At 40.1% G+C, this 19,038-nt stretch overlaps 1 protein-coding gene across 26 annotated transcripts in view; it reads left to right on the top strand.

Annotated features, from left to right (window-relative positions):
* The window catches only part of LOC103030810 (NACHT, LRR and PYD domains-containing protein 12-like), a 300,969-nt gene that overhangs the window by 250,833 nt on the left and 31,098 nt on the right, over window positions 1-19,038 (top strand). The window contains exon 8 of one of the 26 annotated variants that reach the window (XM_049468083.1): window positions 396-569. The exons of the other annotated variants lie outside the window; for them this stretch is intronic. Within the exon in view, the coding sequence (XP_049324040.1) occupies window positions 396-569 (174 nt within the window). The remainder of the gene's footprint in view (window positions 1-395; window positions 570-19,038) is intronic. 26 annotated transcript variants of the gene reach the window in all.

The following is a 19,038-nucleotide window of genomic DNA, read 5'->3' as shown; positions in this document are numbered from 1 at the left end:
ATTGGAAGTGTGTGCAGTGTCAGATTGAGGTGCATTCTGGGCAATGTAGTCGTTTACTGAAATTGCAGGTAGAGCTAAGTGTCGGAGAAACTAAAACACCCAGCGAGGCTTGGTCAGCGACAGAAGTGCTTGCAGCCCCAGGCATGACACTTGTCTCCAGTTTGCGGCATAATGTGTTGCTTTTTCAAATCTTTTATCTGCTTCATGTTGTCAGACAGGTTCTATTTAAGAAGTCTGGCAAGAATCAGGCCTGGTTGTGGCTAGTAGTGAAATTGTAAATGTAGTTAATCACAATTAATTCATGGGGTGAACAATTACTTTTTCCCATAGTTTGGTTTAGATTGTTTTTTCCTTAATAAATGAATGTGTTTTTGACTTGTTTTGTTACTCTGCAGACTAGCTAGATGTAATCTTGGTCAAAAGACGTGTGAAAATCTGGGATCAGTTTTAAACCTGGAAAGCTCCTGCCTGAAAGAACTGGACCTCAGTAACAATGACCTGCAGGATTCAGGAGTGGAGCTACTCTCTGCTGGACTAAAGAGTTCACACTGTAAACTGGAGACACTCAGGTCAGTACCTTCAGTAGTTCATTACTGAATGGTAAATATGGTTGAACCAAGTTAATGTAACACTTTTATAAAAGAGTACTACTGAAATTGTTGGATTGTTGTATATTTTTAATTGAATTTCTGAACCTATACAAACTCTGAAATTCTATACACTAAACAAGAATAATACTGTGACCACCTCCTTGGTTCTACACACGCACATATCAGCACTTTATAGGTCTATAATAACAGACTTGGTTTAATAACAACTAGCATTGGTTCTCTTTCTCTGTGGACTTTATCATCCTTCTTTTACCCTGTTCCTCAATGGTCAGGACCCCATAGACCACCACTAAGCAGCTCTTCAGCTTTCATCTGTGGTCACCGGACCATATAGTCTGTAATTAGAAAACAACACAGCCATAATATTATGTTTGAGTGGTGTATATTGCTGAAGCTTTTAACATATTTTGAAACTGGATATGTAACCTAAAAAACATTTAATGTGCTCATAGAATTTACAGTTTTATGTAATATCAAATGGTATACATAAACAAAAATATGTAGTTGTTAAAACCAGCTTTCTGCTGTCCGAATTCTAAATACAATGGAATATAATTTTCCTTCCTCTAAACTTTTCTCTTTTGATTTTCCTCTTTTTGTGCAGATTATCTGGTTGTATGGTCACAGAGAAAGGCTGTTGTTCTTTGGCTGCAGCTCTGAGTTCAAGTCTCTCCCACCTAAAGGAATTGGATCTAACCTACAACCACCCAGGAGAGTCAGGACAACAGCTGTTCTCTGCTAGGCCAGAAGATCGAGACTACACAGTCAGGTATGAACAACTGTTCTGAGGTGTGTGTTTGAAAATTATAATTATATGTTATTGTTCTGGGTGTGCACAGTTAAACTGTGTAAATAATTAATTTATTTTTTAAGAATAGCTATCATTTTCCTTTAATATTACTTTTATATTACTTGTAGTTTTGAACACTCATTTGTAATATTGAACACATTGTAAAAACAACCTCTCTATGTCTCAGTTAAGAACAAGTGCAAAATATGAAAATCTGACAGGTTTTATATATTAAGATGTGCAATCTGGATTGCCTTATTTTGAGAATCAAATTAAAACAGCAATTTACTTAGAAAATTAATTAAATTAACCACCCTGTACGTGTTTGTATACAATTATGTGCATACCCGTGCAAATATGGCTTGGGCTTGATAATCTGGAGCCGTCAGAACATCATCTGATGAGCAGGACTTTAAGAACTGAACCACATAAATGGGCTTTAAAAAAAAAAATCCCAACAAAGAATGGGTCTGAGAATGTTTATTAGGGATGCAACGGTTCTCAGTATTTTCAGTATTATTCGGACCGATACACCCAGAAAAAAACGATATTTCGGTGCACACACTAACAGAGCGAACGAACGCTCTCAGTAATGCACAGCTCCGCAGTAAAGCAGCACTGTAGGATAGCAGACTCGGCCACATGGCCAGGGGAGGGGCTTGCCGAGCGGGTGCTGCTGACGAAGCACGTAAGGACATGTGTTTTCCTCCTTCCCCTGCCCTGCTTTTCCCTCCGTCTCCACCCCAAAACCCCACCCCCGCCTAAACACTGTTTTTTACTTTTAACAGAAGAAAAAACTCTTTAATTTGAGTTTGCTAATTCCCTGTTTAGAAAAAAAAAGGTTGAGTTTATCAAACAGAGAAATGGAAATTCGAAGAGGCGCCGTCAGCTTATAAATCCGCTGTTTGGGACCATTTTGGCTTCAGCGTTGAGTTTGATAAACAAGGTAGAAACACAGTCAGCAGCTAAAGCACAGTGTGCTATCAGTTTGGTATTTTCTGAAAGTATGTGACTGGCTGACAATATTTGTTGGTTGAGTTAATTGAATAATATTCATGTTTACATTTCATGTTACTGCACTTTATTTAAATTTGCCTGTTTTTGATTAATGTTAAGTATAAGTGTTCCTTTTTTATAATAAATGTGATTTTAATTCACCTGTGCCTTTTTTCTATTTAATATTGGCTCTGAAAGTGTGATTAGGAGCACCTTGTTGATTTGAAACAGAAAGGGTTAAAAGCACACTGCACGTTGTAGCTAGAAAACATTGATATATATTGAAACCAATATATATATATATATATATATACGAACCAAACCGTGGCCACACTGTACCATTGCTAATTTTTATAATTCATTTCAAGTAACATAAATAAAATATACCAAAAGTGTAAGAGCAAAATAAACTCACCCATTAAAATATTGAAATATTATATTAATACTTAAATTATTTAAAAAACAATTTATGTAACTAATAGCTATGTTAGCTAAACATACCTATTTCAGTAGATTACAGGCTAAAAGGGTCAAATAACCTGGATCAGTGTATTTTATTTACCCTGCATTCCACCCTTCTGCTGATGACCTGCAGAACTACAATGAACCCTGCAAAAGAGAGCGGATGAACGTATATATAATATATATATATATATATATATATATATATATATATATATTGTTAAAACCTTGCCTTGTCTTTTTTTCGTAAACACAATAGTTTATTGTGAGATGAGTCTCTCGTCACACCCCTACCATTCATTTTTAGTTTTAGGTTTTAGACATTGCATAATTTGTTTTTTTTTTTATGCCAGGTCCAAACTACATGATTTAAGCCCAGTTTTCAATCACTGAAAGTTTTTTTCAGTAACTAACTACACCCAATGTGATCTCGTAGAAAGAGAACCACGGGTCCAAAACGCATTTTATGCATGGCCAGAGTTTATAGAGAGTCTGAGCACTTTCTGTTTGCTCTGTTATATCACTGGTAAACTCTAAAGGGAGTTCACAAGTGAGTCTTATATGAATGTGTGGGTGAATGGAGCTTAAAGCTAAAAACTTTACATTAAAATTAATAATTAACTTTATGTTCTGAGTATTACTTTAATTTTGGAAAGTAGAATAATTTATTTTACTAAAACTCAAAGTGTGTCTGTATAAGTTTTGCACACTAAATCTCTGCTACTGTGATCTGATTGGATGGTGATCTGATGCTGAAGTTTAGAGCATGTTTAACAGGTTTATAACTGGAGTTTAAAACTTTATAACATTATGTCTGCAGTGCTGAAACATTTAATATAGTTCTGTAAGGATGACAGAAGTACATATTTTATTCTAAACTATACATTAGTTCTGGCATGTTCTCATGATAAACGTGTTTCTGGAGAGCTGCCAGATGAGTCTTCAATTTCCCATGGTGTAAAATCAAGTTTTTTTTTATCCAGTCTGGTGGCATACCGAGCCCTAATAATGACAATTGTGTCACTGTCCAAATATTTCTGGGCCTAAATGTGTTTACTTTTTTATTCATTACTTGTTGCTGCTTAAACAGTATTTTTTCGTTTTAATTATGTTTGTTAATTTTTATTGTATTTGTATTTTTCCTAAGATTCTTTATCATGTAAAAAAATAAAGCTGCACTTTCTTTGTCTCATAATAAAATTCAATGATTTGAAACATTTAAATATCACAAATGTCAAACACTGGGAATTATTAGAAAAATAAATTGGGAGGACAGCAAGTTTAGATTTTAGTTTACACTGTTTTCTGTGTGTGTGTGTGTGTGTGTAGAATGGAATCTGGAGGGGCAATCAGAACAAAACCAGGACTAAAGAAATGTAAGTTAAACACAAACACACACATGCTTTTTCGCATTCTCTCTCTCTCAAACACACACAGACACAAACACACTCACTCACACAAACTCACATAACGCACACTTACATTCTTTTTCGCTTTCTCTCTCTCAAACACACGCATACAAAGATACAGTCACACAAATGTGCTTTCTCACATACTCTCTTAAACAAACTCACACTCACACAAATACACACACACTTACGCATTCACAGAAACACACACTCACACAAACACACGCTCATACAAACATACACACACTCATAAACACTGTGTAATGTGTGTTCTTGTGTTCAGATGGGTGTAATTTCACACCGGATCCAAACACAGCATACCGTGATCTCTCTCTGAGGGAGGAGAACAGGAGGGTGGAGTGGGGAGAGGAGCTGCAGTCGTATCCTGATCATCCAGAGAGATTTGATTGGTGGTCACAGGTTCTGAGTAGAGAGGGAGTTACTGGGCGCTGTTACTGGGAGGCTGAGTGGAGCAGGAGAAGAGGAGCTGAAGTAGCTCTGAGTTTTAAAACCATCAGCAGGAAAGGACGTGGATCAGAGTGTCGGTTTGGAGGGAATATAAACTCCTGGAGTCTGAGATTCTCTGATTCCAGTTACTCTGTTTATCACAATAATAACAGAACTGAACTCCCCCCTCCTCCCTCCGGCTGTAGGAGAGTAGGAGTGTATGTGGACTGTCCCGCCGGCACTCTGTCCTTCTACAGCGTCTCCACTGATACACCCTCACACACTCTCACACACTTACACACATTCTACACCACCTTCACTCAGCCCCTCTATGCAGGGATTAGGGTTGGTTATGGCTCCTCAGTGACTCTGTGTGAAATAGAATAACCCTGTGTGTAACAGTGTGTGTGTGTGTGTGTGTTGGGGATGTTTAATTAGATTTAGAAACACAAGCTGCATGTATCATTTCTTATCTAGACTACAGATCTCATTCAAACTGATTCATCCATCTACAGTTTATCAAACTGTTTATGATTATTGTATTAAAATGTATTTCTTTATAATTCATATTGTTATAGTTGTTAGATTATTTCATGTCGATTTTTAATTTATAATCTGAAAGCTTCTGTTACTGTTACACTGTTTAACATTTGTATGCATTTCTTTATTCCTATATTTAAGGTATTATTTTGATTATTCTTTGCTGATTTTACCTTATTTTTGAGTTTATTATTATGGAGCTTTTATTACTGTTACATTGTTTAATGTTTGTTTGTCATCAGTATTTTATTTGCCTGTTTTCGGTGCCTTTCTTTCAGAAAACTAGTGGTGTCAGTCAATTAAAAATGTAAACAGAATATTAGAAAATATTCTGTGATTAACTGTGATTAATCGCACTTGTTTTTCCTAAGAAGCAAGTTTTTATAGTGGATGTTTAAATATAAATAAAATAATTAATATTATTGTAAAATTTAAATATTTTTATATTTTTGATTGGTTAATTAAAATACTAGTATATACTTGTATGTTTGAGGAGAGATAAAACTAACATGGGGTGCTGGAATAAGGGAATGCATGATAAATTGAACAGAGGAAACTATTTTTACTTTATTGTAAACATCTCAGTTCTTTTGAGTTGCAACTTTGCAAACTTTCGAGTACCACTGTATTAAGCCCACATTTTGAGGACCAAATCAGGGACTGGTTGGCTATGTAATTCTGTCAAGCTGCCTTATCAGTGTCTAAATCACCAGAGAAAAACAAAACACATGAAAACATAAAAAAATCTAAGAGTGTGAATGCACAGGGACAATAAATAAAGTGATTTAAATGTTGATAGCACTACATAAATCTGTTGCTTGTTGACTAATCAGAAAAATAGGACAAGATATCTACAAACATCTATTTTATTTAGGTATCAGTGTTTTTCTTCTAAAGTAAGATGCTAATTTTACCCATCCTAAAGTCCTGAGACTTCACAGGATAGACCACCATGGATCAGCTATTATTATTTGGGTGGTGGTTCATTCTCAGTACTGCAGTACACTATAGACTGTGTATAGCTGGACAGAGCACCGTCTCTCAAAAGTGAAACCAACACAGGTAGGCCGCCCCCTGCTGTTCGGTTTCAGAAAGCTGTGTAACCCCACCACTCTCTATAGGTTTCAATGGAAAAACAGACAACTTTTAATCACGTTTCTTTCTAATGTACTGTAATTCTACCTCCATTATTTAAATGCAACAGCTAGTGTAACCTCTGCTTATATTGTCAAATTTTTATATCCCTACAGAATTCGTTTTTAAAAATGTTATTCAGCTCTATTCAAAAAAGGTGTGGTTATTGTAAAAGGGCTGGTTATGGGTGGGACCAATAACAGACCGTCAGCTAGGCTCTGCTGCGGGGTTATTTAAATGAGTAGGCTGTCTCTTCACAGTCTCCACTGTCTTTCTCCCTCCTCTGGACTCTACTGCGCAGACTTGGGTTTCAGGATCGCCAACATGGAGGAAGATTTTGGCTTCGTTTTCATTAAATGAATGGGAACGGTGACACTGCGTACATCTTTTTTTTTTTACAGTCTCTGAGTTACACTGATTGGCAGTGTATGTCATGTATTTTGTCTCTGTATGTGTAGCTTTTACCTGCTGTAAAGAAAACGGGTGTTTTCAGTACTCTTGTTCTACCTCACTCTACTTCACTCAACTCATTAAACTTCACTCTACATCACTGTAGCTCGTTCTACCTCACTGAACCGCACTCTACCTCACTTTAATTACACTATTCCTTTCTTTCAGAATGAAGAAGAAGCAAGAAGATTCTTCCCAAATCTGACTAATGAATGGCATTATTAGCTGAGACTCAAAATTGGCCGTGAGAATTTGGGCTGAAAGTGGTTTATACTCTGCAACCAGAACCAGAGTATTTGCAAAAGTGGTCCAAGCCAATCCCATATTATACTTAGCAACCAGGGTGTTAGCACATTCTGCCCTCAGGCTGTAAGCTGATCGTTTGGGCCAAATTTGGGCCTAGATTCAAAATCTAAAATGTCCTGTGTGATTTTCGCTAGTGTAACCCCCTCACCTTGGTCCCTCAATAAAGAAACTGCACAGCAGAGTTGGTTCTGAGCGTTTACTGGTTGTCTGGTTGTATTAAATTGGACAGAAAAACAGCAGCGTATCAGTAGGCCTCTCCACACTTAACATCATTCTCTTTCAGAGTCAAAACCAGACTGCAATATTACAGGATAAGCACAATATTATTAATTATATCATAGACTCAATATTTTCAGTATTAAACAGCTCAGATTATTGGATTATTTTTAGAGGAAGAGTTACACAAAAAACGTTAACAAATAAAATAAAATAAAAAAGAGTTTACAACAATTTAAATATTAAACTAGGACAAGGAAATACAATATGCATAAAAGTACATACTATGTAATATTAGCACAAAATTAGACTTATAAGTACCCCAACACACTTAAGCAAAATGGAGAGTAGAACTGAACCTACCATTCTCTTTCAGAGTCAAAACCAGACTGAACTAGAAAATGGAGGGTAGCTGTTTTCATAGGAATTCTATCTGACCAGTAGATGGAGTTGTATGCTTACAGAAACAAGTGTTTACATGTATTTCCTTTTAGAACCTATTTTGGCGAATTCAAATAAAAATATAGCCGCAAGCGGCAATCATCGGGTTCAAGCACCAACTTGCACAATGGTGCCTACTGGAGCATTGAATGGTGATGTGTAAGAAGGTCTAATATGATTGGAGATGCCCTGTCACATTTAGAAATTATCAAGTTTTTCACCTGTTATTAATGTTGAGCAGAGGCCTTTCAACCTGATCAGTGCTTAAATTCACATGTAAATCTAGTGAACTTTGTAGGATATTCATTAAGTGAGTTAGAACTAGTCAAAAGGTGTCTACATGTTATTGGTATTGATCAGGTGGCTTCAACCAGAATGTTCACAAAGTGGTATTCAGATTGACCTTTGAACCTTTGCAGAACAAGCTGAAATGTTTGACCAAACAAGTTTAAATTAACACAAAGGAGTGAATGTTCTGATATGACATGTAATTACGAAGTTATTATAAATCTAGTTCTGAATTAAATGGCGCTTCATCAAGCACCAACTGGCACAATGGTGCCTACTAGAGCATAGGATGGTGATGTGTAAGAAGGTCTAACACAATTGGAGACACTCTCACATTTAGAAATTATCAAAAGTCTTTCACCTGTTATTAATTGTTGAGCAGAGGCACAAAGGAGTGAATGTTCTGATATGACATGTAATTACAAAGTTTTTCTAAATCTAGTTCTGAATTAAATGGCGCTTCATCAGAGTGATATTGTACAGAGGTCTTTAACATTGTGAGATTACAGCAAATACTGCAGAGTTACAGCAATTTAGGTTAGAAATTCCAAGGAGGCACAGATTGCTTGATGCCTGGACACTATTGTATGTGAAATTTTCACAAATATTTTTAATGAATATTTACCTAGAGACTCTACAGTGTGCGCAACAAGACCAAAATGAAGGTTATATGCCAAATATCCAGAGACTAGTTTCAATATAGCTATTTTCAAACAATTAGCAATTATGAATAAACAAAGCACTTTATAAACATAGTTGTATAGACAAATTTGTCAGAGGCACTGTACAATTAGATGTCAAAATAGTACAGTATGATTGACACATACTAGATTTTTTGGAACAGCACCCCCCAGTGGTCGGATTGTTTCAGCACTTTGCAAGTCACTACAAGGTCTCTACCTGAACATAACTGCCAAGTGTCATCCAGATTGGGCAACATTCAGCCTGCCAAAATGTCTGCTGAATGCTGATTGGCTGATGGTGTTCAGCCATATTGATTGATTAAGTTGCCCTTTGCACCTTCAGTGCTTGAACCCTAATAATAGTACTTTATAAACAGTTTTTTTTTTCTCTGCTACACTAGCTGATTAGCAGATAATATAACAGAACTAGTAGTAAAAAAAACTTTTCCCAAGACAATTTTGCCAATTTTATGTCCCTTAAATTCTAAATGTGTTAAAAAAGTTTACTTTGGAGATACTTTACATTACATTAGAAATGTTAACACTGGACTAACCATAGCAATTATGTGAGAAATGCAACCACTGTCCACATGGTCCATAAGAACCTTGGTCTTATTGCTTATTACTGACCGAAATACTGCTCTTCTTTTTCCTACAGGTGTTCGTCTGTCAGGCATGATCATCGGTTTGGTCATTGTTGGTGGGATTGAGGTCATAATTGCCCTGATATTCTTTGCTGTAGTTTACAACACACAGTGAGACTAAGCATATATACAAATATATATCAGCATATACAATCTAAATTAATCAACCTGTAACTATTACATCATAACCAGTATATGTCGTACAACATGTGGATGTGTGCTTTTGTGCATCTTTTACCCTGCATTCACACTGTTAAGCGACAGACGACCATTCATTTCCTATGGCAGGGGCGCGATTTGTCGTTGCGACAGAGTGACACAATTAGTTAGTTATTCAATTAGTACATCGATTAATTATTCAGTTAGCTGGTCAGTCTGTAGTTAATCAGTCAGTTAGTTAGATAGTTAGCCAGATAGTTAGTCTATCAAGCAGCTGTTTGATAGTTAGTTAGTTAGATAGTCCATCATTTAGCTAGTCAGATTGTCAGTGAATCAGTTAGATTTGTTCCAGGGGATTGGTTCTTCTGAGCCTTAGCAGAGGTCGTACAAGTCCAGTCACATATGGGATTTTAGACTTGTGTAGGTTCAGCTTTAGTGATAGTAGTGGTTCTAGCTTGAAAGATGACTTGGCGAGATCCTTCTTCAGCACCCTACTAATACTGCCCAAATGTACGAGTCTGAATTCTCTGCCAGTTGCTCACAGTCTCTCCAGCCAGGCTCCTATTGTTCCAAAGTTTTCCACTTGTTATAAGAGTCTCAGATATTGTAGATTATTGTAGGCTCTCCCCTTAATATGCCTGCTTTTAGAGGAAGAGCCCTAGATACTGTATGTATTCTACTGACACTATTGGTAACTTTATGAACAAAGTGGAGTTATGTATCATAACTAAGTTTTGGGAGTGATCCACGCCCTCACTCCTCCCACTTCCTTCCCTATTTAAACCGTCACTTCCTTTCTACCTGCTCATTGAACAAACCTCGCATGTGGTGTTGACTCCTGCTCCTTACCTGGTCCACGATGGTTCTGCGCCTGTCTGTCTCCTGTGACCAGCTGCTCCCGTCCACCCTAGCTCCTCCACTGCCACTGCTCCAGGCTGCCTTCCCTGGTAGTGGTCCTATCTTATCTCGACTGCTGTGGCTGTCGTATCCTCGACCTGGTCTGGTAACTCCCGTGCGGCCTCCTCGGCCCTTGAGCGGTCTCTTTCTCGATCTCCGCTGCTGCTAGTCCTCTCATGCTTCCTTCGCGAGGCCTCCACGCGATCTTGTCGTCCGCGGCGGTCTCTCTCTCTCAGCGCTTCCGCTGCCGCTAAACCCCTCCTGCTACCCTCGCGGGGCCTCCTCGAGTCTTCACCGGACTCCTCTTCACCCCTTTTCGGCGCTGCACGCGCCCCTCTGGCGACTCACTGCACTGGTTTGGAGCCGTCTGGTTTGCATTTCCCCCTCCTACTGCCTCTCTGGGCGATACTCGAGCTTTGAGCATGGCCACGCCTCCTCTATCTCTCCCAAGTGTGTGTAGGTGTGTCTTCCATTTCCATGGATCAGCGAAATTCCTGTAAAATAGTTCAGCGCCCCTCCTTTTTCTCTCTCTCTCTCTCTCTCGCGCTCTCTCTCTCTCGGCGTCTTCTTTCTCTCTCTGCCGGTGCCGCGCCGCGCCGGTGCCGCAGCCTGCTCTTACCTGTTTCCCCTTCCAACCTGCTTTTTTTCCACCCAACCCGCTGGCCGGCTGTGGCTCCGCCTCCCTACGGCCTCACTGGGCGGTACTCGAGCGTGGCCACGCCTCCTCTCTCTCTCCTGAGCGAGCATAGGTGTGCCTTCTATATCCATAGTTCAATGTAATTCCTGCAAATGAGTTCAGCGCCCTTCTTTTGTCTCTCTCTCTCGGCGTCTTCTTTCTCTCTCTGCCTCTACCGGTGCCCACGCCGGTGCTGCTGCCGCGGCCCGCTCTTACCTGTTTCCCCTTCCACCCTGCATTTTTTTCCGTCTGACCCGCTGGCCCGCTGTGGCTCCACCTCCCTACAGCCTCACTGGGCGGTATTCGATCGTGGCCGCGCCTCCTCTCTCTCTCCTGAGCGAGAGTAAGTGTGCCTTCTATATCCATAGTTCAGTGTAATTCCTGCAAATGAGTTCAGCGCCCTTCTTTCTCTCTCTCTCTCTCTCTCTCTGCCTCTACCTCTGGCGACTCACTGCACTGGTTTGGAGCCGTCTGGTTTGCATTTCCCCCTCCTACTGCCTCTCTGGGCGATACTCGAGCTTTGAGCATGGCCACGCCTCCTCTATCTCTCCCAAGTGTGTGTAGGTGTGTCTTCCATTTCCATGGATCAGCGAAATTCCTGTAAAATAGTTCAGCGCCCCTCCTTTTTCTCTCTCTCTCTCTCTCTCGCGCTCTCTCTCTCTCGGCGTCTTCTTTCTCTCTCTGCCGGTGCCGCGCCGGTGCCGCAGCCTGCTCTTACCTGTTTCCCCTTCCAACCTGCTTTTTTTCCACCCAACCCGCTGGCCGGCTGTGGCTCCGCCTCCCTACGGCCTCACTGGGCGGTACTCGAGCGTGGCCACGCCTCCTCTCTCTCTCCTGAGCGAGCATAGGTGTGCCTTCTATATCCATAGTTCAATGTAATTCCTGCAAATGAGTTCAGCGCCCTTCTTTTGTCTCTCTCTCTCGGCGTCTTCTTTCTCTCTCTGCCTCTACCGGTGCCCACACCGGTGCTGCTGCCGCGGCCCGCTCTTACCTGTTTCCCCTTCCACCCTGCATTTTTTTCCGTCTGACCCGCTGGCCCGCTGTGGCTCCAGCTCCCTACAGCCTCACTGGGCGGTATTCGATCGTGGCCGCGCCTCCTCTCTCTCTCCTGAGCGAGAGTAAGTGTGCCTTCTATATCCATAGTTCAGTGTAATTCCTGCAAATGAGTTCAGCGCCCTTCTTTCTCTCTCTCTCTCTCTCTCTCTCTGCCTCTACCGGCGCCCACGCCGTTGCCGCTGCCAGAGCCCGCGCCGCTCCCACGGCCCGCTCTTACCTGTTACCCCTTCCATACCCCTGCATTTTTCCACCCGACCCGCTGGCCGGGTGTGGCTCCGCCTCCCTGCAGCCTCACTGGGCGGTACTCGAGCGTGGCCACTCCTCATTTCTCTCCCGAGCGTGTGTAGATATGACTTACATATGAACAGTTATGTGACATTCCTGCTACTAAATTTAGCGCCGCCTGCTGGCACATGCTTCTAGTTTCAGTGTAGAAGGCTGCATGTTGGGAGACCCCCAGCTCCCCGTGATATTCCTGCCATGGCCCGGCTTGCTGACGGCCCGGAACTGACGTTCATGTGAATGCTGACCTCGTTTGGAAATTGTAGACAATTATCCAACGTGGTGTCCATCCTTTGAGCGGGACAGAGTGCGTGGGTCGCATATGCCTCCTGCTTCTGTCATAATCCTCCTCGCCATGATCATAATCATCTTCGCCATCATTATAATTATCTTGCCATCATATTCGACTTGCCATCAGCATATTCACCTTTGTAATCGTTGCCACCATCGCTGCTCTGTCTATTATATTGTGCCATTGTCATCACCACGATCCTTGGCACCCTCATCATCCTCACCTCCATCATCACCATCGCAGGCGTCATCACTATCACACCCTCCATCACCTTCATCCCCTTTGTCATCATGCCACAATCTCTGCCTTCATCACTGTAACCATTGCCTTCATCATCCCTGCTAGAGGTGGGCGATATGGCCCTAAAATAATATCACAATATTTCATGGTATTATCGTGATAACGATACTTTTGGCGATATGACACAATTAATTTAAAAATAAACTACTGAAACAAAATGAAACATACATTTTATTATTGTATACAATATGATATTGTGCACCTCTAACTGAGATATTAATAAGATACAAGAATTTTAGCAGATTTGTAGCAGAAGTAAATGATCCAGAATGTCATGATACTAATAATAATGCACTCCAAATATCTCCATATATCCAGGATTAAATTAAAATAAATTATAATGGACAGATATAATCAGTCTCTAGTAGATATATATTGAGAAATGAGAACAGTGTGAATTTTTCTTCATCTCTGTCTGCATCGCCTTCGTCACTGCCATAGTTATTGTCGTGGCTATCGTCGTCATTGTAGTAGCCATCTTCATCCTCATCATTGCCGCAATCTCTGCCTACATCACCATCATCATTGCCGCAATCTTCTCGCCTACGTCTTCATCCTCTTCATCTTCTTCGCCTTCATCGCCATTGTCTTGGGCATCATCTTGCCCTCGCTATGGCCATCTTCGCCATCATAGCCATCATTGCCTCCATCTCTGCCTGCATCACCTTCATCTTCTCTGCCACAGTTGTCATGGCCATCCTCATTATTGTTGCCATCTCTGCCTATGTCATCGCCATCATCATCGCTGCGATCTTCTCGCCTATGTCTTCATCATCTTCTTCGACTTCGTCGCCATTGTCTTGGGCATCATCTTGCCCTCGCTATGGCCATCTTCACTACCATCGGCATCATTGCCACCATCTCTGCCTATGTCATCGCCATCATCATCGCCGCAACTTCATCGCTTTAACTTTCACCGCCCGCATAATCGCCACCATCTGGGACATAATCTTGCCCTCACCGTTCCAATCTTTCGTTGCCATCATAACAATTACCCTCACCATACTAACCTTCGTCACCATCGTTGTCACCACCGCCATCGTCTTCGCCTCCTTACTCCTCTTCTACTCTTCTCGTCTCCAATTGCTGCCGTCTTCCCACTCCTTCTTCCCACTCGATCGCCCCTGTCTTCCCACTCCGTCTTCCCAATCCATGGCCCCCGTCTTCCCACTCTGTCTTCCCACTCCATCGCCCCATATCATAACTAAGTTTTGGGAGTGTTCCACTCCCTCACTCATCCCACTTCCTTCCCTATTTAAACCGTCACTTCCTCTCTACCTGCTCATTGAACAAACCTCGCACCCACCTCCTCCCCATCTTCCTCCTTCTTTAATTTTATTCTCTTATGTTTCTCTTCATGAGAGGGGGGCTTCGGCTTCACGCTTTACAGTGAACCTGCCCAGAACTCCATTCCAAATACTCTGAGTTCGCTCCCCCTCTTTTCTTCTTCTCTGCCCAGTCAAGGGCGTGGGTCAGTACTAGCACAAGTACTGTTACACCTGTTCTCTATTTTCTCTAATGTAAAGAAAGGCTTTCTACTAGAATTTGGAGCACTGCTGTGACAAAATTAGTGAATAATAGAATTTCAGGATCTTAGATGATCACCACTGCAGCTTATACAGTATGTCCTCAATGATGGAGCTCCATCATTCTGGAGAACACAGTTCCTCCACTGCTCCACAGCTCAATACTGGTGGCATTATACCTGTATATATAGCCCTTGTCTGGCATTAGGGTTCAGGAATACAGGTTTATGTTTATCTGACAAACACTTACTGATTGATGCATTTTTATTGGTTGGAGAAAGCAGACATGGTGAACAAACAGACCATCAGACTTACCAAGTTACCCAGTCTGCTGAAGCCCTTCCACAGGAGGACAAACAAATGTAGGCTTCTGTCCACAAAACACCCAACAAACCTAAAACTGGGTAAGAACCATGTCCTAATATAATGGCAAATTCCTTGTTTTAGACTGTAATGGTACTAATAGCAGGACACTGTCCAAATATTTATATTATAGAAATTATATTATAGAAATTATATGCAAGACGTTTTATTTAGGTTAAGGTCATTGACATTATATTACATCCATAATTTTGAACAGCAATTATCAGATCCTCTTTACTGACTGGATCACCTGTCAGGTTCCTAGAGTTTGTATTCAAATTATAAAATCTGCTTTTCAGTCATTTTTAACTGAAGCCAATAACAGAACCGTGATTACTGCAGTAGTTCTGTCTCTACAGGCTTTAATTCTTGTGGGCCAGAGGCAAGTACTGGCCAAAAGGAACTTTTTTCAATAATGTAGTGGAGTAAAAAGTGAGACGAAAAAATAATAATAATATTGATTAAAGATACACAAAAACCTACTTAAGTAGAGTAAATAATTATATTTCCTTTGTTACTCTCCACTTATGGAGAGTAAGCTGGAAGAGAAAGGCACCCTCATTTCTATAGACCTTTTCAGCCAGGTAAGTACTTTACTTAAAGAGATTTTTATCCTAAATGTCCAGTTCTAAGGTTACAATTTCTATGTTCTAAAAATGTTGGCGATGAGTCAACTAGTAATGGGCAGATAAGGCCACGTTGGTTTTATGGCACATTTACCAAACTGTGTTTACACTGTGTTGAAACTGCGCTGCTGTGTCACTTAATGGCGACATCTGCGGGATTTAAAAAGTAATTGCAGGCAACTTTAGTAAGACTGGAAACAGATTGAACAAGGTTAAATCACACGTTTTAATTTAGAAACATCAGCTGCTTTAACATCTTTAGGCCGAGGCGATTCAGCCATGTACAAATAATTTCTCCTGCTTTTGAGAAAACCCTTTCACAGGGTACTGATGATGATGGTGTACAAAAAAAAATTCATAGCAAATTTGTATAAAATGCAGCCCCTGAAGCACCACATACTAAGTGGTGAGCACCAGATAGTAAGTGTTGAGCACCGGATAGTAAGTGCTAGATTAGCTAATGTTAATTACTTTATGAATGTTTTAGCTAATGTTTTAGCTAATGTTAGCTAATGTTTATTTATTTCAGTGGGGAATATTTTAGCTAACGTTAGCTGCTTTAGCTAATGTTAACTACTTTATTTATTGGGAAATGTTTTAGCTAACGTTAGGTAGATTAGCTAATGTTAACTACTTTATTTCAGTGGGGAATGTTTTAGCTAAGGTTAGCTAATGTTTACTACTTTATTTTAGTGGGGAATGTTTTAGCTAATGTTAGCTAGGTTAGCTAAGGATTACTTTATTTCAGTGGGGAATGTTTTAGCTAATGTTAGCTAGGTTAGCTAAGGATTACTTTATTTCAGTGGGGAATGTTTTAGCTGGCTAACATAAATGGATGGAGGATTGCAGAACATGTGAACAGCACAAGGTAGCAGTCACTGTACAGACCAATTAATGTACTATCTGGTGCTCACCACTTAATATGTTATATAAGTTTGGGCACCCCTGATAATTTCTATGATTTTCTTTTATAAATCATTGGTTTTGGGGATCAGTTAATTGTATCATGAAGGATATGGGGTTTACAGAAAGTGTTCCATATTTAAACTAAATTAGGCAGATGAATAAATTTGGTCCCCCAACATAAAAATTACATCAATATTTAGATTCAAAGATTCAAAGATTCAAAGAGTTTATTGTCATATGTACAGTACAGAAACGGGTTTCAGTGTACAATGAAATTCTTTCTTTGCTCTTCGCCAAGAATGCCAAATAGAAGATAGAAAAAGTGCAAAAAAAAATACAATAAGGTTATAAATATTAAACTAATTGTCAAAGACATAAAAAAATAAAAGTTACTTAAGCAAAGAAATGTATAAAAAAAGTGCAAGTGCGAAATAATGCAGTTATGGACATTAACTATATATATTAAAAAAAGATTAACAGTAAAGTGACGGCTGCAATGTAAACATGTTGAAGTAAAGTGCAGGGTTATTCCTGAGTTGTGTTCAAGAGTCTGATCCCAGGGTTATACCTGAGGTGTGTTTAGAGTCTGAAGGCAGGGTCATTCCTTAGGTGTGTTCAAGAGTCTGATGGCCGTGGGGAAGAAACTGTTCTTTAACCTGGTGGTCTTGCATTTTACACTTCTGTACCTCCGGCCTGAGGGCAGAAGTGTGAACAGTCCATGCTGGGGATGGGTGGAGTCTTTGAGGATGGATGCAGCTCTCCTATATGACAAAGTAGTAGATCCTATATGACAAATACACAAATAATATGTGTTTATATGTAAAACAAACAATAACTCTTTTTTTGCCGAGCTTGTCTAAGAAACAGTAAATGTTGTTGGACGTCCATGAACACAGTGATTTGAAACTGGCCATGATTTATAGATTTTAAACAGTTTAGATCAGAACAGAATAGCTATAAAGATATAATGTTTCTTCTTCTAATGTTACAGTGAAGTGATATTTATAGAGTAGCCTGTCTGAAGAACTTCACCACCCACAACCTCATTCATCCCACAGCAGAAATATCAGCTGACTGTTACCCAGCCAATCACCAGCCTGCTCTGCAGATCATGTTTCACCTTTCCCAGAGCCTATGGCTGCGTCGGAAATCGCATACTTCCATACTAAACAGTAAGCAAAAGCAGTATGCAAGATGGGGTAGTGTGTCCGAATGCGCAGTATGCGAGTTTAGGTACGCAAAAAGTTCCCGGATGACGTACTGCACCGGGACAGATTTTGAAGTATGCAAGCCCTGCACACTTCACCCGCTCATATTTCCCAGAGTTCCAAGGGGGGCGGCGGAAGCGAAGCAGAGGTTGAAGATGGCGGACAGCGGTGATGCGGGTCTTTACAAGTGTAAGTAGAATGTAATCGGAATAATAGAAAATATCACCACTTAAGTACCCAAAGTAACGTTATGAGTAATTTTGTGAAGAATGATACGCATATTTTATTAGATTTTTAATTTATTAACTTCGCTAACGCTAACTTGCAAGTGTTTAAGGCTACCGTCAGTATGAGCTAAGATAGTCATGCTAGCTCGCTCGCTAACTAGTTAGCCAGCCAAGCTAACCTAGCTAGCTTAATGTTGTATTGTTAGTAAAGAAATGTAGTGCTATTTCAGTTACCTAGGATCACAGAGTCGAGTAAGTTGAGCGTTTGTGTGGGCTAAACGTGCGGGATTAGCTACAGCTGGTGTTAGCTAGCTAACGCTAACTAGATTTGTTTGTTCTCTTCTGAATGTAGTTTTGAATTTTGTGTTTTAGTACCTCTATTAATCTCGCTAGCACACCGTTCAACGTGGCTTAATGGCTCATTCTGAAGTATCTAGGTTAGCTAGTTTCCTGAACTGTTTTTCTGTAATTTAAAGTATTGCTGAGTTAATTTGGCTACAAATGTACTTGTAAGTGGTTTGCAGGTTACGTTGTTTAACTAGTTAGGTAGTTAGCTATATAACGTAATGTTAAATGAAGTTGAATGGCTAATCTAGCTGGCTATTTTAGCATTTTCATTTTAGTTTACATCTTGGCTGCCTAGCTTAGCTGTCATACAATTGTGATGAAGTTGGTGGTTCACCTTAGTAGCTAGTAATAAGCCAAAACTATACTTTTAAAAGAAATAAATCTTGCTTTGAGGTAATTGATGCTAAATATTTATTATTGTTGTAACCCTGCTACAATATTGTCACATTTGCCATTCCATTTAAAGCTAAAGTTTTATATTGCAGGGAGTGATGAGGACACCAGGGAGCTGATCCGGTGGAGGGTGGCCAATGAGGCCCTCTTCACCGGAAAAAGAAATGCAGCAGTTCGAGGATTTGAGTAAGTAACTTAACTGTTTATTTAACCTAACTTTAGATATGTTTTACAGCAAATTACCCAATGTTAAATCAACACTGACTGTACAAAATGTACACTCACAATTGTCTGTTAAATGTGTTGTAGTGTATGTGGTAATGTTGTAGTATTAAACGTTTGCTTATTGAAAGCAGTGTGTG

The sequence above is a fragment of the Astyanax mexicanus genome, chromosome 1 (genome assembly GCF_023375975.1).
Source record: "Astyanax mexicanus isolate ESR-SI-001 chromosome 1, AstMex3_surface, whole genome shotgun sequence".
Taxonomy (NCBI): Eukaryota; Metazoa; Chordata; class Actinopteri; order Characiformes; family Acestrorhamphidae; genus Astyanax; species Astyanax mexicanus.
Note: the sequence above shows the minus strand (reverse complement) of the source record. Positions and strands in the feature narration are given on the sequence as shown.